We start from the raw sequence: 27393 nt of genomic DNA, 5'->3' as shown, positions 1-27393 counted from the left end.
AACCACAAAATACCTAATAAAAATAAAACAACAACCCAATAGCCCCCCCCAAAAACATTTTAATTAGTGCATAGCTTGTAACGTATTGTTGAAATCCTGTAACTTTATAATACCACATACATTCTGGTTTATTTTTGCTCTGCCTTTGTTGCAGGGTGGTCCCTTCAGATAGTAATAATGTGGAAGCACTGGGGAAGCATTGCAGAACAAACTAAAACAGAATAAATTCACCATTATTGTGCCAGGAACATGTGGCAGAATACCCTCATGATAAAGCACCAGGCTGGAGGGCCCTGAATGTGGATCTCAGAGGTATTCCGGGCTCCTTTCAGACCGCCAGGGGTTGAGTCTAACCCCCCCTGTGAAGCACGAGGGTTCTGCTGTGGCTATTATTAAGCTCGCAGCAACAGGCTGACTTCAGTTTTTAAATAATCCTTATTTCTTGCAGTGTCACGGAAACATTTCTAGCCATATTAGGGTCTGTAAGGCTCTCTTGGCCCATAGGCTAAATTTAGGGCTAAAATTATGTGAACATCTCTTTTTCAATGCAGCAGTTTGGGATGGAGCCTTTCAAAATCACCCACATGTACACTCTTGTGATCAACAGCCTTGCTGAGTGGCAGAACCACCTAGTCTCACACTGTGAAGGAGGCACGGAAAGAACTCCAAGATGAAGAGAGAAGAGTCCTCAGCAAGCAAAACTGATTATACTTAGACTGCAACCTTCTTGGGACTGGGACATCACATGCCCCCCCCCATCTTACTCTGTGCCTTGCTTGGAGATAGTTCAGAATGAACAATAAATCTGAGTAAAGATGGCTTCCTGTGCTATGAGGCAGCAGGTGCTGTGTGCTTGCCATTTAATGAGATTCATGACCTTGCTGTGCATCTGCACAACTCCAGTGAGATTTGAAGCGGCACCCTGGTTTGCAAGACAAGCTGTCCAAGAGGAGTACCCCCCTTGCATTCGTCGTCCCCCCCCCCCCCCGCATTCAGCCCCTCTGCCTTTGTTGGAGCTAGCTGTGGAGATGCCATGCACACTGGAGTGAAAGGTAGAAGCAAACAGATGGTCTGTGATTTCCCACCGCCTAAGAAACTAAAAGCAAGAATCCTTGGTGAGAACCTTATGATGAATGAATGGCCACTGGTAGGTGTGAAAATGGAGCGAGTGAATGATCAGGAGGCAGGCAGCGGGGAGAAAACCCCACAATAACAACAGAGCACAGCTTCACCCATGTTCCAGTAACAACTCACGTCAGCTTCATTCCATAGGCCTGGAATGCAGAAGGACTCCAGCAAGTCACTTCCACACAGCAGCAAGATTCGGAGCTCTGGAGAAAAAGGTACACAGATATTCAGATACACAGACTCAAAGGCCTGGAAAGGGAGAGAGAGGGGCCTGAAGAAGGGAGCAAAAAAGAAGCTTCGACACAAAGCTGTGGCTTGGATTCTGTTTTCAGAAGTGGGCTACTGCTTGCAAGTTATCTACTACTCATGCACACATGTAAAAATGTCTTGTATGAACACAGTGTTGCCATATCTGTCTCTTGGACCATTTTGTGAACTACTTCTGGAGTGATGCAGGGAGCAAGTGTTTGGCAAAGCCGGTTGGGCATATTGCCCACTTCAGGAAGGATGTCTTTTGCTTGGACAGAAATTACTTCCAGGCCCATTTATGGAACAAAAGAAGTATTCCTACTGAAAGTTCGCCTCAGCTCAAGAGAGAAACATACAGTGGTACCTCGCAAGACGAATGCCTCGCAAGACGAAAAACGCGCAAGACGAAAGGGTTTTTCGTTTTTTGAGTTGCTTCGCAAGACGATTTTCCCTATGGGCTTGCTTCGCAAGACAAAAACGTCTTGCAAGTTTGTTTCCTTTTTTCTTAAAGCCGCTTGAAGAGGTGCAGTTGCGACGGACCGTGCTTCGCAAGACGAAAAACCGCGCAAGACGAAAAGACTCACGGAACGAATTAATTTTGTCTTGCGAGGCACCACTGTATTTCCTGAAACGTTCCCTACAGCTTCAAATTGATAAAACATGCAAGAGTTCTTTTGTGTAGCATGCTATGCTGTTAAAAACTGCAGTATCCATTTTGTATAATTGTATACTAAAATTATTTAAAACTAAAGGATAACTGTTTACAAAGTGCTTTGAGATCATGAGTTATTGAAACTACCATATCCATTCTCTGAAAATAATGAAGAATCAAAATTAGTCACTACTTAACCAGGGACTCCTGTGGGAATGTCCTATAATGCAAGCCACATCCGAGTTCGTTTTATTTTTGCACCAAGTATCTAGTACTTAATCATGAGTTTTCGCTTCTTTGACTAAATCAGCATGATTCTGATTATATCTGTTCCCAGGCCCTGAACTGCACGATCGTGGAAAAACAATCTTTGGAATTTAAAGCAAATGCAACCCTTGCTCTTCCAGGGCTTGATGAGAACGGAAATTTCTCCCTCCACGTTGCCAATTTAGCCACCAGAGCAAAACAATAAGACTTAAGACTCCTGTCACTCTGGGTCTTCCAAATTATATCTCTGTGGGATTTTCTATGGCAACCTGTAGCTATTAGGAATCAATGCCAAATTCTGTGAACAGTTCAAAACTCAAGAGCTATACCCATGAATGTTGTCAGTCATTTTAATGCAATTACCAGCATTCTCCAGTATTTGTTCAAAACGTAGGGGAATGCACATTTATTTTCAGTAATTCATGAAATTAATCTGGGATTGTCAATGCACATTGTGCAGACCATCAGCAGCAGGTGGCCAGCCCAAGACATTTTGATGCCTGAGGGACAAGATTCCACCTCCAGTTCTATAGACAGAATCTGACTATCTGACTAGAGCAGCAGTTGAATCAGACTTCAAGACTGACAACAGGACAGCCGTCTATCTTAGGGGACTCAGGGGGAAAGGTGGATGGCTAGTACTGTTACTGCACCCTGTATCACCATAAACCATCTGAGGTAGCTGCCTCAGCCTCACTAATGGCAGGGTCGGCTTGCAGAATTACACCCAGCACCACTTGTCTGTTGCGCTTGGTGTTCCTGTGCTGTCTAATCTGATGTGAATTTTCTCACGCATTTGGCTGCTCCAAGGAGGCTCACCTGGTCCCTTGGTGACATATCTTTCAGTGTCAGGCAAAAACATTCTGCTTCTCTCAGGCCTTTAGTTAATTAAATAATCTATGGCCTTTTAAACAGTGGGGGGTGTGGGGGTGTTGTTTTTGTTTGTTATTATGGTGTGTATTTTTGTGTTTTTACATTGTAAACTGCCCTCTGATCTTCAGATGATGGGTGATATAAAAATTTAATAAATAATAATAATAATTTTATCTAATGTATAAGTTCAGCTGTACACAGTTAATTTGGTATTAAGAGCTTTCGCACAATTTGACTGAGTTGAAGAACATGCTGTTCAAGGAGGGCCCTTTCTTATTTCCCCCAATATAATGGGTGGAATTCAACGCTGTGCTAATCGATGTTCTGATGGTGAGAGCCTATCAGCTTGCCAGGAGGAAGAAGACCCGCCTCTTCTCCCCCAGGCACTTCTCTAGGGGTTCTTCCAAGCCCCCTTCCGAGTCCCAGTTCACAAGCAGAAGCCCTTGTGCAGGGCTTACACTGGGGGGGGGGGTTCCTTAGGTGAACCATGCCTGATGCATTTTTTGTATATCATTTCCATTAATATGTGCATTTTTTTAACATTATTTCTACAGATATGGGCATTTTGTACACATTATTTAAATAAAGAACTGCACTGAAACAATGAGAGAACTGTGGAATTTGAAGGATAAGTGGAAATTAGAAAAGCCCACATTCAAGTGGGAACAGAAGAAATTTATCCCCCATTCTTATTCTCAAATCACAAGCAGTTTGAGCCTTGAGTATCTCCATCACTTGGTTTGCCTGTGTGAAACCCTGCTGGGGAAATGGTACCCATTTTGGCCCATGGATAATGTTTACTTACCAATCTCTTCATATCTCATCACTGTTCCCAAATTTGCATTTTCATCTAGAGAAACACAAACAAAAGAAAAGAAAAAAATATGTGTCAGGGTGAAGATTTCACAGAAGACCAGCAAGAAGGGAGGCCCCTGCTGGAAAGAGAGATTCTGTCCATGAATTCAGAACACTGATTAGAATCATAGACCCACAGAGCTGGAAGGGACCCGAGGGTCATCTAGTCCAACCTCCTGCAATGCAGGAATCTCAACTCAAGCAAGTTTGTTTAGAACAACCTTAATTAAAGCAAGGTTGTTTAGAGTAACTATTCTGATTTGTTTGAATGTTTTGAAGCAAATAATGGGAATTTCATCTATCTTGAGCAAAATTTCAACCAGTGTGTAGATGTTCAACCAGATGCTCAAGCACCAGGACAGGTTGTATGACTTCCAGGAAAGATCTCTAGTCTAAAATCAGGAATGTGCTGTGACAGGCACTGCCGTTACCACAAAAGGCTCTTGTCATCTGCTGCACTTTGGTGCAAACCCGCTCACGGCTATGTTGATGGGGGGGGCAGGATGAAGAACAGGGCTGGGTGAAATGAGAACCAGGCAAGAATAATATATTTCTCAACAACAGGTCACAACTGTAATCAGTTGCATTTCTGGAACATACCCACAAAGGTGAAACGCTCCATCGGTGGACGAACACAGCAAATCCTGCTCAGGCTTTCTCCCACCTTCCCCAAAAACTTTGCTGAAAAAGGCAAGGAGGGAAATCAGACAGAAAGAGAGAGAGAGCTCAGCAGCTAATACAGGGCGACAGCAGACTTGTGATTCAAAAGGAAACAATATTTGCCTCAATTCAACGGCTTTATCACCTTTCGAAACAACCAGTTTTTTGCACATTTTCAAACCTTTGAAATCACTGTTTACCTATGAGGGTTTTAGCCAAACTTAGTTTATTTTCATCACCACATTTCTTTCCTTGCACTGTATCACAGAGTGAAAAATGCTTATTACATTAGAGTAAAAAAGAGCAGAATGAGGTTTAAGCATGAGTAACTGCAGATATGCAATGTTGCTGCTTTACAACCCAGTCCTCTCCTTGAAAGCAAGTTACATTGATTTAAGCAGAAGTTACTTCTACATAAATTCCACACTGGATTCCAGGCTGATGAACAAACTACATACTTCACATAAAAATATATAGAACTAAAACCTAGTAAGTGTTTTTCTTTTTTAAATGAAGAATGAAGAACAACCTTCATAAGCTGAGGAATGGCTGTATGTGTATATGTAGCTGAAGAAAAGATCTATATTGAAAATAAAATAAAATAAAACAAAATACATTTAATTGAGAATTGCCCTCTTGGCTTGAATTGTAGAGACAGCAGAAAATGACAGGCTAATGATGTGGTTTCGGCTACAGGATGAGCTGGCTGAGCAAACAAATATCTAGCTCTTGAGGCAAAATGAGAAGCATAAACAATGGCAATTAACTTATTGATGGGAAATGCCCATTTACAAGAAGGGAATGTCAGACATGGATTGAGATATGGGCAACGTATTGGTCATGTAGGAAGTATGCAGAAGACTGCCTGATCACAGGGCGCATGCCCAGAGTTGGGGTGAAATATACAAAGTGCCTTATCATGCGTGCTATGAGATAGAATGCTATGACTGGATGTTCTGAATCTTTCTGTGGGTTTATGAAGTTATAATTGTTTGCTTTCTCATGTATTTGTATGGTTTGTGCTACTTGCATCCGACCTGAGCACGCAATAAATTGTTTTCTCATTCAAGTGTGCCTCTTCTCTGGGGCCCAGCCATTGAAAGGACACATTTTCATGCCCCTTTCTCCACCAGTCCCTTTCCTGAACAAAATTGCTCTCAGAAATTCCGAAGTTCCTGGGATCCCAGCTACAAGCCTGCATGGACCATTTTGCATTTGGAACTCTGGAGGGTGGAAAGCAGCTGGGGAGCAGAGAAATGGCTGGTGGGAAATAGCTAAGCATCCCTCCAGCTTGTTGCTCATTTACTCAAAACCCCAATCTCCCATGCCTCCTCTTTCAGTAAAAAAATATGCTGGGACTTTTCTACATACATTTGCAAGCAATGTAGAGTCTTATCCTATGCATGTTTACTCATAGGTAAGTCCTAAATTCAACAGGATTAACTTCTCAGTAAAGTGTGTGTAGCATTGTAGCCTTCGTTTATTTTGTATAGACATCATTTGAATTAATAATCTAATTTTAGACCCTGATTCAAAGCTGCATGCAACTAGTATTGAGCAACTGCAGGCGACCCAAGAGAGCTCGTCCACACTTACTTGTCCCGTGCCTAAAGAGCACAGATCCAAGAGCTTTCTAGGCATTCGTCTGAGCAGTTTCCCATTTGCCTTGCTGGTTCCCCCAGAAATTGGAGCACCTTCAGAGAACTTGGCTGCCTTCTGCTGGAACCTACCTGCGGTGGGCTTGTTCGAGAGGTTGCTGTTCTGATAGATAGGCTGTGGGGACTCGTTCTGAGGCTGCCCAATCACTGGGGTCAAGGAAGGTGTGTTCACGTTGGAGAGGATGCAACCAGTCACTCGCTAGAAGGAATGGTGAGTGTCAGTTGGTATTTATGCATTCATTTCTTATACGTCGGCAATCTTAGGGATGTCTATGTGACTGTACTCACCAAGTTATTTTCTCTGACCTGCAAAATATGCCAGTGCTCTTCTGACAAGTCCCTGCCCATGACCTTCATCCGCCCAACTCCACCCTCCTTGGCCACCCAAAGGCAGGGGTGGAGGAACAGCCTCATGTCTGGCTCAAAAGAATCTGAGTCGTTGAAAACATTTTCTTCAGTTTCAGGGCTCTTGCAAGTTCTTGAGAAAGAAAAATGTTCACAAGACTCTGACCTGTCTAATAAAACCAGTGGAGACCTCTAGATCACCACTGACTTCAATAGGTAATCTTGTTGCATGCCTGAAAGCATCTGCTGGGGAGGTGGATAGCGGCAGCAAACAGTAGCTCATCAATCAAGATATTTGATTGATCTTTGTGGCAAGAGGGTCTTCAGCACTGGGTTGCTTTTTTGTTCTGCACCAGTCTTTTTTTGGAGCTGCAGGATTTCCAGCCTAAGATCATACCACTGGCAGCAGCAGCAGTGACCCATAATCTCAGGTTGCAAAAGGCAGGCAGGCAGCCCAGCCCAGGCTTGATGAAGAGAGACTGCCAAGGGGTGGAACCATAAGCAGAAGTCAGGGTGGGAGATCTGCTGGAGGTGGCCTGTGCCTCCTTCAATTCTCCTTGCAGGGGTGCTTGCATATCCAAGCACCTCAACTTAGAACCCTCACTCCATCACTATCCAAATATCCAACGTGCCTGCAAAACCCTCCTATCCTTCATACAATGATAGACTCATAGAATTGTAGAGTTGGAAGGAACCATGAAGGGCCATCTAGTCCAACCCCTGCAAAGCAGGAATCTCAACTAGAGCTCCCACCAAAATGTGCTTTCGGTCATTCCCACCAGAGATGGATCAAAGTACCGAGATTTTGACATCCTCTCCAAGGCAGGCGTGGTAAAGCACAATTAACATAGTTCTGGTATTCTTAAAAAGAGCATTGAACAAAATGGATGTTGATTTGATACATCAAGGCATTTCTTAAGCAAGAGTCCACATTCAAGACCACTTAACACAGATTAGTTAAGCCTTCACTGCTGGGAGATCTCAAGTATGCAATCTTGCTTGTTAAATTTATGACCCATTGATGGACCCTGAAGATTCTAGGGAAAAGGGGGAAGGAAGGAGTCTTGATCCCTCATGACTGAAGTCAGCACAGCTACTCTGTAAAAAAATAATTAATAAATAAATCCTTAAACCAAATGAATTTTTTAAAAAATGCATTCTGAAGTAAGCAGTCTTTCTTTTGGCCACCAGAGGGCACTCAATTCTTTCTTTCCTTCTTTTTGTAGTTGAAGAAACAGAAGATACAATGCATTCTGCATATAAAATGGTAGGTGAATCTACTGCTTTAGAAATGAATTGCCAACATCAGTGGTGTTGAAAAACCTGTCACACAATGTAAAAACTTCACACAGAAACAATATGCAAAGATCAGCATGGCACCCGAGCACCACGCAGAGTGAGCATGAATCACGACTGCAGTGTGACCGAATCTAAGGACTAAACCACAGCTCTCCGAACAGAAGACTGATTAGGCAACCATTAGGCAGAGTGAGGAGGTCATCTCAGGCAGCAGATGGGGGGTGTTGGGGGTGAGGTGAGGTGCTGAAAGACAGAGCTATGTCCCCCAGGCACAGCCTCTCCTGTGCCCCCTAAGCTAGACTGTTGCTCACAGGCGTGGGGGGGGGGGATGCTTTCTCCTTGCCAGTAATGAAGTAAGATTCAACTGTAAGCCTGCCTGACTTCTGTATGTGGAATTGGGGGAGCAGCGGGCAGTTGGGTGGCAAAATGCCTTAGGTTGGCCCAGTCCACAGATTATGTCCTTTGACATTAAGGAAGAGGAAGCTGATATATTAGACACAGGGACAGATTTAGGTTTGATGAGGGCCTAAGCTACTGAAGGTAATGGGGCCCTTGATATGTCCAGCTGTCCTTTGTCAACAATAAATTGTCGCTGTTTTTTGTGTTGAATATATGCTATATGGTAATTGATGGACCTAATAGGTATCTTAAGCCATTTGCACATAACAAAATATGTATTTTATCAAAGTAATTGTTGTACTGAAATACAATTAAGAAGTAGTATATTAATAGTGAAATACAATTACGAAGAAGTATATTAATAACATTACTTACATCATAGGAGCCTACACAACACAAAACACTGTTGCTTAATTAGGTTTTATTTTATTTGTTTTTTATCTTATATTTTGGAAATGTACATCCAGGTTTTTTTCCTTAATTTTTTTATTTTTTATTTGGTCCCCCAAGAGGGTGGGACCCTAAGCTATCGCTTGTTTAGCTTATACGTAAATCTGGCACTGATTAGACAAAGCTCTTCCATAAGGATTCATGGGTGTTACTCGGCTGCACTCATTGGCTGTGGGAGCCTTTTCATACATTTCCTGGTAAATGTATAGGGCTTGCTCTGTTTGGGACATCCATCTAGCTGCTGTTCTTCTATTAAAGGACAGGATAAGAAGGAAAGGAAGTCAATTTTAAAAAGTCAACAATTTGGGGCAAAATGCTAACTTGAAATTGGCTTTTGGAAATTTCACCTGTGATCTGAATACAACAAATCCTTTTGCCGCTAGACTGCCTTCTCCCAGTGCAGTGCTCAATCTATAAGTGCTCAAAGATTACACAGCAAATGCATTTGTTTATATATGGGTGCGCAGGCTGCAAGTGCAGCAGATGACCATTTTGAAAATGGCCCAAAGTACCCTTATAAATGATTCCTGGCAGGTGAAGCATTGGATTTGGTGCCTCTCCCTCTCTGACGCATTCCCCAGTGCCATTAGGCTTGGCACTCTTGGCTACCTGCTCCCGTTCCCCCACTTCCTTGCCAGGACTAGATCGATGAACAGAATAAAGGTGTTTAGAATTATTTTCTTGAGCATGAATTCTAAGAGCTAAAGCAGCACACTGGAGCAGAGTCTTTGTCATTAATGAATGGTTGGAAACATGTGAAATGGCATTGGGAGGTTGGCATGGGTATTTTAAGGAGGAGTATCATACCACCATACCAGTCATGCAGTTGTAATTTGGTAATGGTGCTGAGAGCTGTTGGGAGACACCTCCTGTGCGAGGTACGGACATAATACGAAGCCAAACCGTGGTGCAGCCCCGGGTAGCACGGCAGCAGCAGTACGGGGGAGGGTGCTGAACGAAGCCAGTCACAATCTGCAGTCTGGGAACCTGTTCACTGGCTGGTTTGTGCTAGTCATGGATTGGATTGGCATTACGTCCAAACTGTTAATATGAGCTGGGTTTCCCCCAGTAATGAAGCGTTCCTACAAAGTGTCCCAATTTGGCTGGAACAAGGTAATTTTGGGAACTGCCTCTCACAACTTTGCTAGTGCATGCCAAATAATAAAATCCTAAGCACTGACATTTTGCGAGTGACAGTAAGAGCAGTCTAGCAAAAAATGTGTGTGCCCTTTAGCTACCAGCTACCCTTCCTCCGGGCTCTTTTTTGTCACTTCATTTTCTACTCTTCACCATCTGTACAGCTTCCTTACCTCTGGGTTCCCTGTACTTCAGCGTGCCTGGGCATTTCTTCCCAGTACTGAGAACTCCTTTGTGTAAACATCTTAATCCCAGCCACACGGGCAACTGTTGCTTCACTTACTAAAACTGCTTTCCAAACTGAACGTGTGGAACTCTGCTGGTTCAACCACTCAGGATCAGAGGCTTCACTGCCACCATTGCAATACAATATAGCTGCATTTATGCCAGCTGAATGCTTATAGGGAATACATATAGCAAAGTACTAAGGTTTCGGAGCTTGTTTGTTTGGCCAGTACTGAATATACTACAATTTCACCAGGCATTCCCAAGTGCTTTCAAGCCCAAGGGCTACAAACTTTCCTTCTTTCTCTTTAGTTCTTTCTTTTACAAGAAAGCTAAAGTTTTCTGGATACTGAACTCTTATTTCTAATGAAACATTCTGTGTTTATGCAGAGTTATGTAACATTGCCTAGGAATCCATTCAACTTGCAGCAGTAGCAGCAGTGAAATTAAATTGGATATGTACATCAGACACAAAACACCTCAACGTACTAATAATTTGTGATTAAAGTAAAAATGGAAAGCGAAGCAACCATACCTAAGTCTATATTTAAAACACATCCCCTCACCTCTTCAGCTACCTGCCCGGGTTCCCCCAGCCTCCACTATCTTTCTTAGCAATCAACTCACTTTCATCAGATCCCGGTGATGTTCCAGCACACTGCAGGTGGTCTGCCAAGTATCCTGATAACATTCCCAGGGGTCCACCCTACAGTGAAGAAAAGGAAAAGAAAGTCTGCCTTGACAATCACGAATCATGATAATTGGTTATTTTAATTTAATATACCACAGTGCAAATACATAAACTGCTTGTCCGTTTGCAAATATTCATTTATTATAGTTGGACCGAGAGATTTCCGCTGGTCTTCCACCCAGATTACTGATCAGGTCCACACTCGGGCAGCTTCGGGAGTTTCTGAAATGCCTGGCCACTTCTGCAAGGCTCCACAGTGGTTAAAATGCTTCGTATTCATCTGATGCACACACAGCAGTACTAATTTTAAAAACCTTATCAGGGGAGACAGGGATATATCAATCAGCTGTATTGTTGTCTCTACTCTCCAATTTATTGCTGATTATACAGCATAAATTTCAGGTGTCATCTCTACTCCCGTGAAGTACGGTAATTAATCAGAGGGTGACAGTCCCAGGAGTCTTAGAAGGAATCTATGCCTTTGATTTGGGCTTTATTGCCCTGGCTTTCAAATTCCTTAACTTTCACTTTTGTGAAATATATATATTTCCCAGTTACTTAGACATGCAGCATTCAACCCTTCCAGGTTCAGGGTGATTAGCCTTTAATCCCATCCTTTAAAATACAATTCCCATCCGTCTCAGACAGCACAGCCAATGATCATCGGGGCCAAAATATCTGGAGGTCACCAGTTTAGGGAAGGCTGATCTCTCCTGCTATAGGAACCTTTTCTCTTTCTCTTTTCACTGAAATAATTATATGAATGTAATTAAATCATGTGCATTTCCAACTTGCTCAAACGAGGGGTTCATTTTTATATTGTATGAGTTTGTGGGTGCCAAACTTCCTTAAATTCCTGGTTCCAGTAGATGTTAGACTGGATGCCAGAACTGTGTTTATTATGCCAACGTGAATTAAGACAGACCCATGTTTATTAAGCTGTGTGCTAAACACTTCTAACCCTTTAATTAAGGCAAGTGTTAAAAGCTATTTAAGCCAGGCTAACTTCCTGGTACGGAGACATGGGTAGTGCTGTGGTCTAAACCACTGAGCCTCTTGGGCTTGCCGATTAGAAGGTCGGTGGTTCGAATCCCCACGACGGGGTGAGCTCCTGTTGCTCAGTCCCTGCTCCTGCCAACCTAGCAGTTTGAAAGCACGTCAAAGTGCAAGTAGATAAATAGGTACCGCTCTGGCGGGAAGGTAAACGGCATTTCCGTGTGCTGCTCTGGTTCGCCAGAAGCGGCTTAGTCATGCTGGCCACATGACCTGGAAGCTGTACGCCAGCTCCCTCGGCCAATAAAGCGAGATGAGCGCCACAACCCCAGAGTCGGCCACGACTGAACCTAATGGTCAGGGGTCCCTTTACCTTTACCTTCCTGGTGAGGTGATGGGCCATTAAGAAGAACAAAGGATCAAGGGACTCCTCCTGAGATGGCAAATGGATGGGGCAGCTCCCTCCCTCAACAGATAAAGCCAGAGATTAGAGAGATTAGAGTTAGAGTTGCTGTGATGCGAACTAGAGAGAAAGAGTTATGTGACCGGAAGATGCAAAGCAGCAGGCAGAGCACTCTCAGCTTGGTTCTCAGCTTAGATCCCAGGTGTAGCCTATGGAAGAAGCAAGACCCTCTTGGAGTGTTGATGCTAGGAACCCCTCCATCGTAGGCTCGGGTTGTATATATGTGTGTAAATAAATCATGTATCATAAAGACACCACAATCCCTGCTGTGCCACATTTTCCAAAAGGAAACACGAACCCTGGGGACTGTGGAAGCTTGGACCGCGCAGAGATTGGGATGGCGTGCAACAATATATTAATGTTTACTAGTGTATATTTATGTGGATCTATCCTTCTTTTCTCTCCCTCTAACAGAAAAAGGACTTTCAGTGGTCAAATCCTGTAAAAATAAAAAATGCAACACGAACGGTATCAATTTATCTCATGATTTTTAAATTCATGAAAAATGAGTTATCTGCAAAATATTGAGAATGTTCTTAATGAAAACAAAATGCAGGCTTAAAAATAATTAATTGCAGCAAAAAAAGGACTACTGGATTCCCAGCAATTAATATCATTAATTACATATAACCCTTTTGTGCAAGTGTCCCATTCAGCTAATTGCAGCTCAGAGATGAATAAGGGCAGATGACTTGGGGCTTGTAACTGCAGTTCTGCCCATCACCAGGCCAGGCTCATTAGCCAATGGTGCAAATAAAATGCTTCCTGTGGGTGCACTGCATTCCAGAAAGGCAACTCCTAAGTGGATGAGCAAGCTGGAACACAGAAGGACTCTGCACAGGACTGTTCTGCTACCAGGCTACTTGACAAGAGTAATATCTGTCAACCAAAGCCAGCTTCTTACAGAATGAAATAGCAAGGCACAAAGAATACTCTAAAACTGGGTTCAGCGACTGGAAGCCCTTGGAGCAAACCAGACTACCAGAGAGATGCTACATGTTCCCACCTCTGGGAGGAGCCAACTGAACTCAGAGGCAAAAGAGAAGAATGGAGAGGGAATGACAGGAGGGACATGATGTCTTCCTGGCTGACTATGTTGGGTTGCACCTGTAAAAGGTAACAAAAGGGATGGCACTGGGGTATTTGCCATAGAAGAAAAGGCTAAAGCAGGTGGGGATTTATAGTCTGGGGTGGGGGAACTGCAAAGTGGGACATGGCAAAAGTTTATGCAACTGAATGATTTAAGAGAGATTATGATTTGGATTTCTCTCTGATAGGACCCAGGATCACCCAATGAAATTCACTTGCATCAACAATGCCAATGACTTCACTCAATCAAGACTGACTTACAGAATTCATGACCAAAAAAAAGTGCTGATGCCCACTATCTTAGATGGAAACCAAAATGTCAATATTCTATTTTGCATCCTCTTTTTATATGGCACTACACTCACATCTTTCCGAAATCTATCCATAAATGCCACACCAAAGGCTAGGCATAGCAGTCATGGGATAAGCGGACAGACAAATCCTCTTATGGGTCAGTAACTGGCTAAAGCAAGGAGGTGAGAATAGGAGAATGGTCAGTTCTCCCACTGGAGGGGTGTAAGAAGGGGCTTCCCCCAAGGAGAAGCACTGAGACGTGTGCTGCTTAACTTGTTCTTATAAGACCTGGAATTAGGAGCAAACAGTGGGTTGGCCAAGTATGCGGATGTCACTAAATGTTCAGGGTGGTAAAGGTTCATTGGCCCCTGGAGGGTCGCCTTTTATTTTATATTTCCCTGTGCCTCTCAAAGTACATTTACTCATCTCCTGTAATTGCTTCTCCCCCTCCTTTCACAGTTATGGTATCCCCATGAAACTCAATCCTACCCCCAAACCTGCTGTTTGTCCCACAGTGGAAAACATATGGGCACAAGCATCTCATTTAGCTTGACCCTAAAAGGCAGTTGCAGCAGCCCCCTAAGGTGGCAAAACGCCAGTTCCAGCCCCACTCTACCTGAAACCCAGGATGTTTCCTCACTGACATATCTCAGGGCCTGGGCTTTTTCAGGATGTGGGAGCACATTGCAAAAGAATGCCAAAATTCCTAAGCTCCTCTACATCCAGCTCAGATTGGAAAGGAAGGAAGGAGGCATCAAAATCTCATAGGCTGAGCCAGCAGCATAAAGGTCTTATTTGAAAACTCAATGAGCTACTAAACTGTGCTGTTTCTCAAACATTTTCTTAGCAGCTGAACTCTCTTTTCTTATACTCTCCACCTGAGGTTTTCAGAGTTGTGAACTTGCTAATTAAGACACTCTCACTAATAATACTGTAAGGATTCATTCATGCAGAGTAGGCTATCTCAAGGTAACAGAAGGGCTGGAAAAGAGGATAGCCCAGGTTAACTCACCCCAGGTGAGGTACTGGGGCACTTTCATTACTGCATAATAAAGCAACTGGGTTAGGTTTGCAGAAATTGCAACTAAACAAGCCAAACTCTGCTACTGACCAGTCATAGATCACAGACTGCCAAGGACTCAATAGATGTCCTAGCTTTGCTACCTACCAACAACGGCAACATAGGAGATGGGGATGCAAAGCACCGAGCAGGTCATTGTTATGTACTGAAGTTCTCACCCTGGGCCAGCAGGGGGATATTGTAGATAGTTATGAAATGAAGGATCGAAAGTGACGTTCAGTGATTGGATAGTTTTAGAAAGTTGCAACAGTTACGCTGTTCTGGAGCTCTATATAAGCAGGCTGACTGAGCTCTTCAGTTCTGTTCTGTTCTGGCCTCGGAATAAACAAGAGCTGTTTGAAGAATCGCTGTGTCGTCTGATATGTTCGCCCACAACTTAACAGTCATGGTGGTGAGGAGCACTGGATGAGCCACGAGGTGGGAAATGCAGCACTAGATTGTCTTAACAATGTAAAATTAAAGAAGAGTGAGATACAGTGGTACCTCGGGTTACAAACGCTTCAGGTTACAGACTCCGCTAACCCAGAAATAGTACCTCGGGTTAAGAACGTTGCTTCAGGATGAGAACAGAAATCGTGTAGTATCGGTGCGGTGGCAGCGGGAGGCCCCATTAGCTAAAGTAGAACGGACCTCCGGAACAAATTAAGTTCTTAACCCAAGGTACCACTGTATAAAGAAAGCACTTAATTATCTGTAAATGCTCCTGAAGGAACTGGACTACCCCAGGGAAATTTGGTCCTTACTGGCTTAGATAGTGCAGGGATGAAAAACCTGCCTGGAAGTTGCAAGACTGCGAATCTTGTCCTCCCTCAGCACTGGCCACGCTTGCCAGAGCTTCTGGGAGTTTGAATCCAGCAGCATTTACAAGGCCATAGCTTGCCCACCACGGAGCTAGTGGCTCAACATTTAGTGGGCTTAATCTGAACTGACCTTTACTAGATGGGCTTCTCCAGTTCCTGGAGAGCTTAGAGGAGAGTGGTTCCCAAAAGCATTTCACCACAAACCACTTGAGAATCTTTGGGGGTCTCGATGGACCACTTAATGGTTTTTCTGCCTGCTGCGCAATTGTCGTGTGCTGTGCCAGATGTTGTATGATTCTTAATTGTATTCCCCCCTCTTTTTATATATTGTATTTTATTGCATCACAACTTGAATTATATAGAATTTAGAATAAAATTAAATTAAATAAATAAAAGCACTAAAAATATAGAATAAAATAAAATAAATAAAAGCACTAAAAATGCAATTAAAATATCAACATAAAAATTAAATACAGTGAATGTGCTATCTCCCTTCAGCCACAAATCTACAGACGTGCTGCAGACCACCTGCATTAAACTCAGGTTCCACTGTACTGGCAAAAAATTGGAAAGGAGGTACTATCCCACAAAAGAAGATTGGTTATATTATGTGATGATATAGAACTGGCAAAGTTAACAGCTGCCATAAGACACCAGACAAATCAGAAACTAAGGAGTGAATGGCAATGTTTTGAAGACTATATGAAAAAACACTGGTCTAAAGATAACATGCTAATATGCATAGATTAAGTATGTAAAGCTGAAATAGATAGGCTTAATATTTTAGGAATATCAGGGGTAAGATATGAAAGATGCAATATTAAAAAGACTGTAAAAAATAAAGAATGTTGATCTCTGGGGGAGGGAAGCCACAGGGGGAATTTGTATATATGTTTTTGTTTCTTCTTCTGTTATTATTTTATCTTTTATGTTAATTTTTACTTTTGTGTGTATGTTTTTAAGCAAGAAAATAAAAAAATGAGTGGCAATTGTGTTTTCCATACAAGCTAATAAGTCTTTGCCAACAGCTACAGGTGCTTTGTCTCCCTTGCTGGCCTTCATGTAGGAACATGGATCTGAATGTATATCTTCATATTCTATTTGATCCTTATAAATCTGTGATCTCTTGCTCTGGCCATCCCAAGTCTCACCTAAAGCCAAAAGTTTTTGATTTGCCTGCCAGAAAATGCTTGCAGAATGATGAATTGAGATCATCTGTTACACAAAGATTTACTCTCTGGGTAAATCTATTAATGAGAAAACTGCCTGCTAAAGAGTTACTGTAGTTCTAGCTGTTCTTTAAGGTGTTATTTTACTGAAAACCTTTATATCCCTTTTCCTAAAGAGCTCAAAGCAGCTGAGAAAGGAATATACAAATACAACAATAATACAAATGACAAATGGGGACTTCCGGGTTAGCGCCATCAGCTAATGGCGGAGTTCCTCTGACCGGAGGAACCTGCTCCGCGAGAACTGGGTCTCCCGCCGCGGCGAAGGTGGGGACCCTTTAGAAATCCCAGGTGGAGAAAGCCTGGGAATGTGGGATTCGGCAGGGCACCAAGAGCGCCTCCCCTACTCGCGGGGAACCCCATTTGGGGCCTCCAGAGCGAAGTGGAGTGAGCGGCGCGGTGCTGCGAACTGACTGCTACTTTCGCGGAGAGAAGCCGCACAGCCGTTGCCGGAGAGCCCTGACTTTTTCCTGTGGATAATTGGACTTAAAAGTAATTACCCGTGAGTAAAGTGAAGAATTGGAGCATTAAAAGCTGAATCTGACAACGAACGGGGGGAGGTGTAAAACAGGAAGTCCACCTTCCTCTTTTTGTAAATAGTCGGAAGCAAATAGGCTTAAGCTAAAGCCTGAAAGTCTACTTCAAACGTCTAAATTTCCTGTACAAAAATAGCGAAGCCTCCCTTGGAAGAGGGGAAAAGGGGGGGAGTTTTTGGATTTTATTTGCCTGCAAAAAGAGAGGGATAAGTTAACTTTCCATCACTCGGAACCTGGGAACGGCAGCCATTAAAATCGCTGCATTTCGGAGCTCCGCATTGACTGGGAACAGACTGTTTATTTGACTGTCAGTGAAATAGTGAAACTAGAGTGAAACTTTGTTTCAATTACTTTCTCCTGGTTTAAAAGTTACAATTACCTTCTTCTGACCTAAAGTCAAGATTAGATACTAAATATATTGGTGCAACTGTAATTTTATTTTTTTTAAAAAGGATACTTTGGACTAACATAAGAGAAACAATAACTATTTCCCTCTAGAGGAGGACTTTGAAATTGCTACAAGGAGTGGAATTTTCCAAATTTAAAGATAAGACTCTGGGACTGTGTTTGACCTTGAGGGCTTGTGTGTTATGGCAGATGGGAAAGAAAAAATAGATCCCTCAATTCAAGAAAAAACAACAAGGTCTGGGAAGTCTTTTCGAAGAGCCTCTACATCTGGCCCTCCTGCCTCATCTGCAGCTGCATTGATGCATTCTAAACCAAAAGGAATGATTTCGGAAGAAGCTTTGGCACTTGCTCTGAGCAAAATTAATAATTCATTGGAACAAATGAATAAAAAATTGGATCAAAATACACAAAGCATAAATAGTTTGGGACAAAAAGTTAATTCCAATACAGAAGCAACTGAGAAATTGGTTAAGGAGTCCAATTCAACCCGGCAGATTGCAGAGGAGGTTAAGGAAAAGGTTGTTACTGTGGAAGCGAAGGTAACTCAACTGGAAACAGAGGTTCCAGATTTGCAGAAGCAACTGGAGGACCATAAGTTGACGCTTTCTATGATTGAGCTCAAGGAAAAACAGACAAATTTGAGAATCCGAGCAATACCTGAACTAGAAAAAGACTCTCTGGTAGACTATCTCACGGAGGAATTTGCAACTTACTGGGACCGGGAATTGAAAAAAGAGGAGTTTAAAATTGTGAGAGCCTTCAGACTTGGAAGAGGAGGTAAGAAGGAGAAGAACAGAATAAGAGACTGATCACCCTCCGATCTAAAGAAGAGAGGGATAAAATATTGAGTTGGCACTACGAGAAGACTCTGGTAATATATCAGTCAAGAGTGGAAATATTTAAAGATATCCCTAAACATCTTTTGGACCTGAGGTTCAATTTTGGAGATCTGGTCGCTTTGTTGAGAAGGAACGAATTCCCTCAAGGCCTGTCCTTTAGTTTTAAAGGAAGGAAAATAAAAATAAGATCAGTAGAAGATAAAACAAAGTTCCTGTATAACCATGAAGAGGATTTACAGAAGGGAATTGGAAAAGAGCCAACAACATTGAACAGAGGATCACCAGACAGAGGACCGGAGCAAAGAGGGGAGAGAATATCACCAAGCAAGGGAACGCTGGACATATCAACATTGTCTTTTGGATTGGACTGGACTCCCCAGTGAACGTACCAACATTATTACCGACAGAAGAGGAACAAGCTCTGGGGGCAGTTGGGGGGTACCAAAGTAACCACACGATGGCGCTGCAGGCCTTGAGCTGGAATGTGAATGGACTGAACAGCCCGGAAAAAAGGAGGAGAGTGTTTCATTTGTTGAAAAAAGAGCAATTGGACTTGATTTGTTTACAAGAAACACATGTGACAAGGTTACACAGGAAGTTGCTGAGTAACAAAAAATTAGGCCAAGAATTTATTTCATCGGATAAAGTAAAAAAAAGAGGAGTGGTCCTCTATGCAAAGGAGAGTCTATTACCTAAATTTATATTTAAAGATGATCAAGGAAGATTTGTAGCAATTGAAATTCAAACACAAGGAGAAAAATTCTTGATAATAGGTATTTATGCACCAAATGAAGGGAAATCGGAATTCTTCAAAAAGTTACATGAGACACTGATGGACTATTTGGACTATAATATGATTTTGATGGGAGACATAAATGGCGTAGTGTCTACAAATATGGATAAGGCACAAAGACAAATAGTTACTAAGGATGGAAGACTACCAAAAACTTTTTTTGATATGACTGAAAATATGGACTTAGTTGATATCTGGAGAACGAAGAACCCTCTGGGAAGAGAGGGAACTTGGTGTTGGTGACATGTGCACTGCCTCTTGCCCAGTATACTTCTCTGAATAAAGTTGACCCCTCATCGTTTGTTGCATCTGAAGTCGCTGCTTGCATGCCTGTCTGCATGTTCTGCTTCCATTAGGAGGAAATGTAGTGCCAAGTCAGAAAGACCTGGATGTTAGATCGTGGAGGGAACATGTTCCTGTGCTCCAACCACTCAGACATTGCAGATAGCATGCTTTATGCGGTACCCTATCATACCTTATCCAGTCAGAGGACTGAACAGCCAGCTGGCACATTGTCAGGCGATGTCGGCTGGAGACCAGACCCTGTAAAGAACATAAGGTTGTCAGCAGAAGAAATGGAGGGAGATTCCACAGCACTGGACTTTTCGAAAGTTAAATATGTCTTCACTTAAGTGGTTCACTAGACTTGGGCCTAGAAGCCATTGCAGCATTAATGGGTAAGAGTTGGATTGGGGAAACCTGGATTAGCCATTAAGTTCCCATTAGTCATAATTGGTCACCAATTCATAGGCAGACCTACTTCACAGAATTGTTCCACACAAACAGCTCCTAGATCTTCTGTAGGGTATTACTTTGGTGGTATCTGTCTGCCTTGAGAGACAATGGAGTGCACCTCCAAAGGTGAAGTCAAACTGCTGGAAAATCACAGTGCCTGCTGTGGCCAGAGACTGGTAACTTAAAGCTGCTGCCTCCTGCGTTTTTGCCTCCTGACCAGGGCGCAAGTCTGGGCTTTGTGTATGGAGGTCCTGGGCTGCCCAGCCAACAAGACCCGTCCCCCACTCAGGCTCGCTGATGTGGTCCAAAGGAAACCAGAGCAATACAGAGCAGAGCTTGGCTGCAGGAATTGCTTGAAGGAGGTGTACAGGACACCATCCAACCATCTTAGAGACTCCACTCTGGATTTGTGTAGGGGCTACTCCTTAGCCTTTTCTTCTCCCGAAGATGTCCCTCAAGGCAGCAGGTACAGATTTTTCCTCAGGGTTTACTCTGAAAGACTTTCTCATGAATGAGTATAGGCACAGAGGTTTAGGATCAGAGTTTTCCTTCTCCTAGATGGGCTACCTTCCCAGGTTGACGAGCCCCGTCTGTAGCTGCATTTAAATTTAGCAATGAACTATATCTCAAAAATATGAAGTTGTCTTATACTGAGTCACTACTTATACATTTTTCTATGGTATAGGTACCTCCACCCTCTCAGCTAGGGCTACTGCAGGGTGTTTGTATGAATCCTGCATACTAATGTGGTAGTATGCCAAATTCTGCTTTAAAGGATGGCCATAAAACAAACAAAAATGCACATGAGCAATTGATAACAGGATTATCTGGTCCATAAAGCTGCTGCCTTCACTCCGTCTCACTCTAGAGGGTTCTAGAATCAGCTGTGATCGGCTCTTTCCCACTCTGTTCATAGCCTTATCACAACATCACTTCTGCGCAAGGACAGCCCTATTTTACCTCACAGGGAATCTGTACCTTGAACAGCCTCATGACAGGCCGATGTTCAGCAGGTACAGCATTTCACAGCTGCATCTCCGTGACAAAAAGTGTTGCACCTGTTGAGAATTTCTGCCTGTTTTACCACCATTGCAAAAGGAAAAAAGTGGCACCTATTCATCTAGAAACCTTAGGAACTGCTTCTGGGTGCCACTCACATTCATCCTGAGTGGATATTATATTGGCAGCATCACAAACATTGGGAAGAATAAAAGGGCTGACCCACCTGCTTCCCGTAGGAGTCATGTACAGGTGAGACAATTCCACCAATGACAATGAACCTTCCTGTCTTGTGCAGATAATCCCGGGCTCTTTCTAGTAGAAAGGAAAGGGCGGCAGGGGAGAGAGAAACAAGAGAGTATTTAAATTCTTTTCTCCAGATATGAAAAAGCAGGCCAAACCAGTCCAAATATGTGTGCACAGAGGACTGCAACACTTTTCAAAAACAATGGATCTCTACATCTGTACAAAAGCCATCAATGAATTCCGCCTTGTTCCCTAGGACCCACCTGCACGCAGCCTTAAGGAATCTCTCTGCCCATCTTTATCTCTGTAAGATAAATTATTTAAATCGAGGAAACTCTTTACTGTGTTTGCAGTTGTTTAAGATAAAACCTATTTTGAAAAAAAAGTACTTTTGCCATTTTTATGGACATTTACTGCTTGTTTACAGATAGTTGCCTTAGTGATATTATCTTGTAACGACTGCAGTAGTCATTGTATCACCACCCTGTTCATTGTTTTATTCTTAATTTCCCCAATTAAGCAAGGCAATATTGGTAGCTCTAAAGTCATTGTGCCCATTGCAATGGCAGGCATGTTGAATTTTTAAACTTACAACTCCTCATTTTTGGAATTTGAAACATGACTTTGGAATTCAAAAAATATTGTGATTAAATTAATAAAATTTAGTTTTGCTTGGTAAGTAAAAGGTGTGTAAAATTACATAGAAATATTTTAAAAAGATTGCCAAGTACTTGCAATTGTTGTTGCTATTATTAATTATTATTATTTCACATTACCTAACATTTTCAAAGGGTAAAAATAAAATTATTTGGTTTCCCAAAAGCAGTTTATGTGCTTCTTCCTCAAACACAGACTTGCCAAGTTAAGTGTCCAATCAAAAAATTAATAGCATATTTAAGTTGATGGAGTGGCCCTTTTTCCCATCTCTCTCTCTGTTGCAGTATGACTAACAATCCTGAATCCCTAAGTACCCTGTGATTATATCTAGCCCTACGCCTTCAGGGAGTACAGCATTTCTACCAATTTTGCAAATAAATTTATTTATTTATTTATACCCCACCCAACTGGCTGGGTTTCCCCAGCCACTCTGGGTAGCTTCCAACAAAAGATAAAAATAAAATTAAAACATCAGTTTTAATTTAAATGTATGTTATATATAAATTAAATAGCAACTGGGTGACGTATTGTCCAGTTGGCAAAATCATGCCAGACATTCCTTTGCATTCATCTGTTGACTCAATTATCACATTAAAGGAACATCTGCACACTTTAAAACAAAACAAAACCACAAAGCCTTATCCTACTGACACAGTTTGCTTAGTAGCAAATATAGGCCAGGCATCACAACTATGATGGGACAAACCTGCATGATACACTTTGGTTTGCAAATATTCAAGAAGCAGCAATATATGATGGTAATTTTCAAACCAAAAGGACAAGAACAACTGAAGCTGCAGGGGAAAGCCAGGGGAAGCTTCATGGGAGTCAAAAGGATTCTTTAGTTGATTAACTGGTTAGTTGATTAATTGGTTAGTCAATGTTATTCATCTTTTTCATAAAAGTTATATACCGCTTGATAGTAAAAAATGAATAAACCTCAAAGCAGTTTAATTAAAAATTCTTCAACAACAAAACACTGCCCTTGATTAAATTGGGCAGATCTTTTTTTAATAAAAATGTTTTATTTGATCAGGTGATGGCCCTAATCTAAACAAACCAACCAACCAGTAGCTAAGAGAGTGACTGGGAAATCACCAGTCCAAATCTTCCTTCACCTTGCTAGGTCCCCTTCCACCAACTGCTCCCTCTTAGCCTCAGCCTTGCAATCTACAGATGATAGTGCAGACCGACCTTGCAGGGTTATTGCGCGGATGATTGAGACAGTGTATGCAAAGCGCTTTGAAGAGCAAAGCACTAGATAAGCAGTCAGTATTTTTAGCATCTGCACACAAGCTATTTCAAAAGCAAGACTACAGTATCTGGATAATGGCTGAGGCCTTGAAACCACAGCAAAAAACAAATCAACAAACCCAAACATGGTACATTTCTGATGATAGACTCTGTGACAGAGAACTTGGAATTCAGTCAAACAAAAATGCTGCCTAGTACATAACAAAAGGGTTGTACGTTAAATCTTCTAAAGCTTTTGAATTCAAAAAGCTCAGGACGTCACTCTGCCTTAATTTTATCCCGGCTGTCCTTGCCAAAACTCCAGTACAGGCACTGCAAGCCAGTCAGACTGTCAGCCTTAGATCTCAGTGTTGTAGCTTTGTGCGTTCCCGTGTCAAAACCTTCACACAAAGTTGGATCTCTGCTCTTAATTCTGGCTGTCATTGGCCTCCCAGTTAATATATATATATCCACAAATAGAAAGAGATAGAGAGAAACCACCCTCTGCACTCTGGGGGTTAGCAAAAAACACCTGCAATTGTCCCACAGCTGTTCTTAACTTCATATCCTAAACATCCTGGGATTAGAGATTCTGAAGAAAAGGACTCCTTTCTTTTATCCTGTCACAATAAGTATCAGCCAAATCTCACAACTGGTGGCTAAAGCAGGGCTAAAGCAAGGCGGACCTTTCCATTAGGCAGAGTGAGGCAACTGGCTCAGACGGGGTGGGCCAGGATGGGAATCAGTGGCAAAGCCTTGGGGCAAAACCTGTGTGTTCTGAAAGGGTCTCCATTCAGGTGCAGGGGCAGAGGCCATCTCATCACAGCTGGCAATGTAAGACTCAACTGTCAGTCCAGTCGGCTTCTATATTGGGAATGGGGGCTGCTTGTCCTCTCATCCCACACCTCAGGCAGCAAACTTTCTCAGGCTGGCCCTGATTCTTGGTGATTAAATGCTTGCAAATGGGTGGCAGGGAAAGATAGTTAACTAGGCCTTACAGTCTCTGAGTGGGGTTCACTTATACCCTTCAAGTGTCCCGATTTTCCTGGGGTGGTTCTGGAATTACAGAAGGCACCCCGGCTTCTGATTTGACCCCCCCTCCAGCAGCAGCACCACCGGGCTCGGGGGGGGGGCGAGGAGGAGGCGCTGGCCCTTGCAGCCAGCGCTGGGCTCGCTGTGGCTCCTGAGTGTGAAGCCGGCTGGGCTGCCGTGGTCACCATGGCAGTGCCCCTGCTGCTGCCAGAAAGGAGGGAGGCCAAGGAGGCAGGCTCTGGGCTTCCCCTGCCCCACCCCCACCCCCACCTGCTCATTCCCACCAGCCTCCCCTTGACCCCAAGCAATGGAAAGTGGAGGTGGAGTGGGGCAGGGAAAATTTCGCCCTCCTCCTCCCTCAGTAAGTGAGTAGCCAGGGAGAAACTACAATTCCCAGGCGCAGCCGTGCCTCAAGTAGCTACTAGCCCCCCGGCACCTCGCCATGCGGTGGCTACCGGGAGCAAGAGTCCTGGGGGGAGTTTGCTTCCCTCTCCCCCTCGCCTCTGACCTCCAGGGAGGGAATGTCACGGCTCCCATCAGTGCTTTACCCACCAGCCTGCTGGCTCACGCAGCAGCGCAGCACCAAAAGATGTGCACCCCAATTTTCATCTCAGACGTGTTGGAGGGGAAGGGTTCACCTAACCAGCCCCCTAAGCAGAAGCCCTGCGCAAGGACCTCTGCTTGCACAACAGGGCTTGCCCCACCTTCCCACCCCCACCACTGGCTTAGAGGAGAAGTCAGGGTGGGTGGGTGGGGGTCAATCCATCTGCCAAGCTGCAATGCATGTGCAGATGGAACAACCGGAACAGCATGATGCTAAATTCTACCCACTTTGTCCTTTGTCCAGATCAGGGGTCAGCAAGGTTTACCTCGCCTGGGCTGGTTCACTCCAGCGGAGATCCCCCCCCGTGGGCCGGATCCCGAACGTGCCCACAATTTTCAATGTCTGCACAGATGCCATTTTCTGTGCTGCAGAAGCGGGTCCCCGCGCTGCGCTGCTTCACCAGTTTAGTGCAGCGTGCGGGGATTCACCGAGCAGGCGGCTCGGCTCGGGGGTCAGTTAAACGACCCCTGTGGGCTGCTTGTGGCCCATGGGCCTGAGACTGCTGACCCCGGTCCAGATGGACATTCACCAGCCTGCAGCTAGGAATTGCTCGCTGTAATGCATAACACAGCACAACAGTGTCTGACTACAACTCATAAGAAAGGCTAGTTTTAGAGAGTGGCAAGGTCAAGTGCCTTTTTGGAGGTGCCAAGAATGAGTGGCCAAGGGTCCCACCCCAACAGCACTGACATTCTTAATTTGCAGAGACAGCAGCCAAGAAGTTTGGAGGCAGCATCAAATAATTATCTGTTTGCAGGCCCTACTAAGCTCATTGAGCTCACGGGTAGCTACAGGTTGTGGAACGATCTATAATCATAAAGGGAGAAACTATACACATTACAAGGAAGGGAGGTAATTCCAATATAATATTGGGTCTGGGGTGGGAGGTAACGATGGGGGAGCAATTACATTACCTTATTTGCACTTCTGAAAACGACATGCAAACTGAAAGGCAGCTATTTTTCCAAAGTTCCTGCTTCTCTAAATTTTCACAATACAGAGCTATGTGTGCACAAACATACACAAACATGTATATGAACATTTACATCAAGATGTGCATACAAGTTGTAAGTTGTTTCAAACTGTTTGAACATCGTAATGTTGTAACCCATCTTGGGACTTTAGGGTGAAAAATAAACAATGCATATATTGGTATTTTTTTTAATCCATTAAATTAGGGGGATCTACTTTCAAGGATGTGTCTGTTAAGCAAAATTGCATACAAAAATGGGTCTATCCAGTTAAATTTACAATGAAATCCTAACAAAAAAATTATGAGGACTTTTATTTTATTTTTTAGTTGGACTGAAGAGAAAACAAGAATTTGTAGGGGAAAGAAAGGGCTGGTAGGAAGGATTAAGCACTCTTTCTCCCTACTCCCAATTCCCCCCAACCTAAGCCCACTCTGCCCCCACATCTTTGTAACCTTAGCCAGTGCTCTTTTACTAGAAAAAGAGGTGCCAGAACTCACCATGAACACCTCCCTCTTTCTCTTAGAATGCCAATGGCACCCAACTGAGAGGTGCCAGAACTGAGTTCCGGTGAGTTCCCCCTGAAAAAAGCCCTGACCTTAGCAAACATGGGTTTAGGAACACAATGTTGGCAGAGGAAGGTGTCATCCCAACTTGTTCTTTCCATGCATATGGAACCCACAGGACACTCAGTCTGGGAGCACAGCACTTGGACACACCTGCCATCATCACAGCTCCCATCCATCTATTTCATTTTTTTCTGCTGCCTCAGCAAGGCCAGCTAGGTGCAGTTTCCCCATCTTGGTCCTCAGCCCTTGACAGCCTTCCTTCCAAGTTTTGTGTAACCTAGAAAAAGGATGCTGTGGGTTATATCTATCCCCTGCTTTGGGCTGTCAGAAAGTGACCCAGAGCACGGGGTCAGGGAGGAATGTGGGCAGAGTAGAAAACAGAGAAGTATTGTCACTGGTGCAAAGGTGGCACAGTTCATTTGGAAGTCAGAGGATTCACTGTAACATTAGCAGTACGAAATAACAGGCAGGAGTTATGTTTTCCTTTTCACAGAGGGAAGCTTCTCTGGCCGCCGAGAAATGTCAAGTCTGCAGCTGATGACTTCAGGATAGGATTTAAGGGGCAGAAACTCACCCTCCACCCCATAATACTGCAGTGAAGGAGAAGAAGCTTAGCTTTTAACATAAAACTCTTGTCTGCAGGAGTTACCAGATGCAGCGCAGTAGGTCACTTAAAAGTCAAGCTAATTTCACCATTTCTGTTGAGATTGATGATGGGATGGAAGGGCCCTGAATCTTAAAATCTATTACAGGGACCCAAGCTGGCCCAGGTCCACCTGGGAAGCTGTCAGCATGGCCTTTTTAAAAGTACTTTTTATAACAGAGTTAGAGCTCTTGCTTTGGATGGACACTCAACACAGAACAGGAAGAGGACTGCAGTTGCCATGGAAATTAATTCACATTGTTGGAACAAAAGCAATAGATCACTCCTGGC

At 43.4% G+C, this 27393-nt stretch overlaps 1 protein-coding gene across 4 annotated transcripts in view; it reads right to left on the bottom strand.

The window, feature by feature from the left end:
- NMNAT2 (nicotinamide nucleotide adenylyltransferase 2) overlaps positions 1-27393 on the bottom strand; it is a 68453-nt gene that overhangs the window by 17038 nt on the left and 24022 nt on the right. For all 4 annotated transcript variants that reach the window (XM_053391107.1, XM_053391109.1, XM_053391108.1 and 1 more), the window contains exons 2-8: positions 21374-21462; positions 19889-19956; positions 10825-10903; positions 6415-6541; positions 4625-4705; positions 3975-4019; positions 1255-1331 (exon numbers count right to left, since the gene is read on the bottom strand). In XM_053391107.1, coding sequence (XP_053247082.1) covers positions 1255-1331; positions 3975-4019; positions 4625-4705; positions 6415-6541; positions 10825-10903; positions 19889-19956; positions 21374-21462 — 566 coding nt within the window. The remainder of the gene's footprint in view (positions 1-1254; positions 1332-3974; positions 4020-4624; positions 4706-6414; positions 6542-10824; positions 10904-19888; positions 19957-21373; positions 21463-27393) is intronic.

Source organism: Podarcis raffonei, chromosome 6, assembly GCF_027172205.1.
Source record: "Podarcis raffonei isolate rPodRaf1 chromosome 6, rPodRaf1.pri, whole genome shotgun sequence".
In the NCBI taxonomy this organism is placed as follows: domain Eukaryota; kingdom Metazoa; phylum Chordata; class Lepidosauria; order Squamata; family Lacertidae; genus Podarcis; species Podarcis raffonei.
The sequence above is the reverse complement of the archived record's forward strand: the minus strand, read 5'-3'. Positions and strand labels throughout refer to the sequence as shown.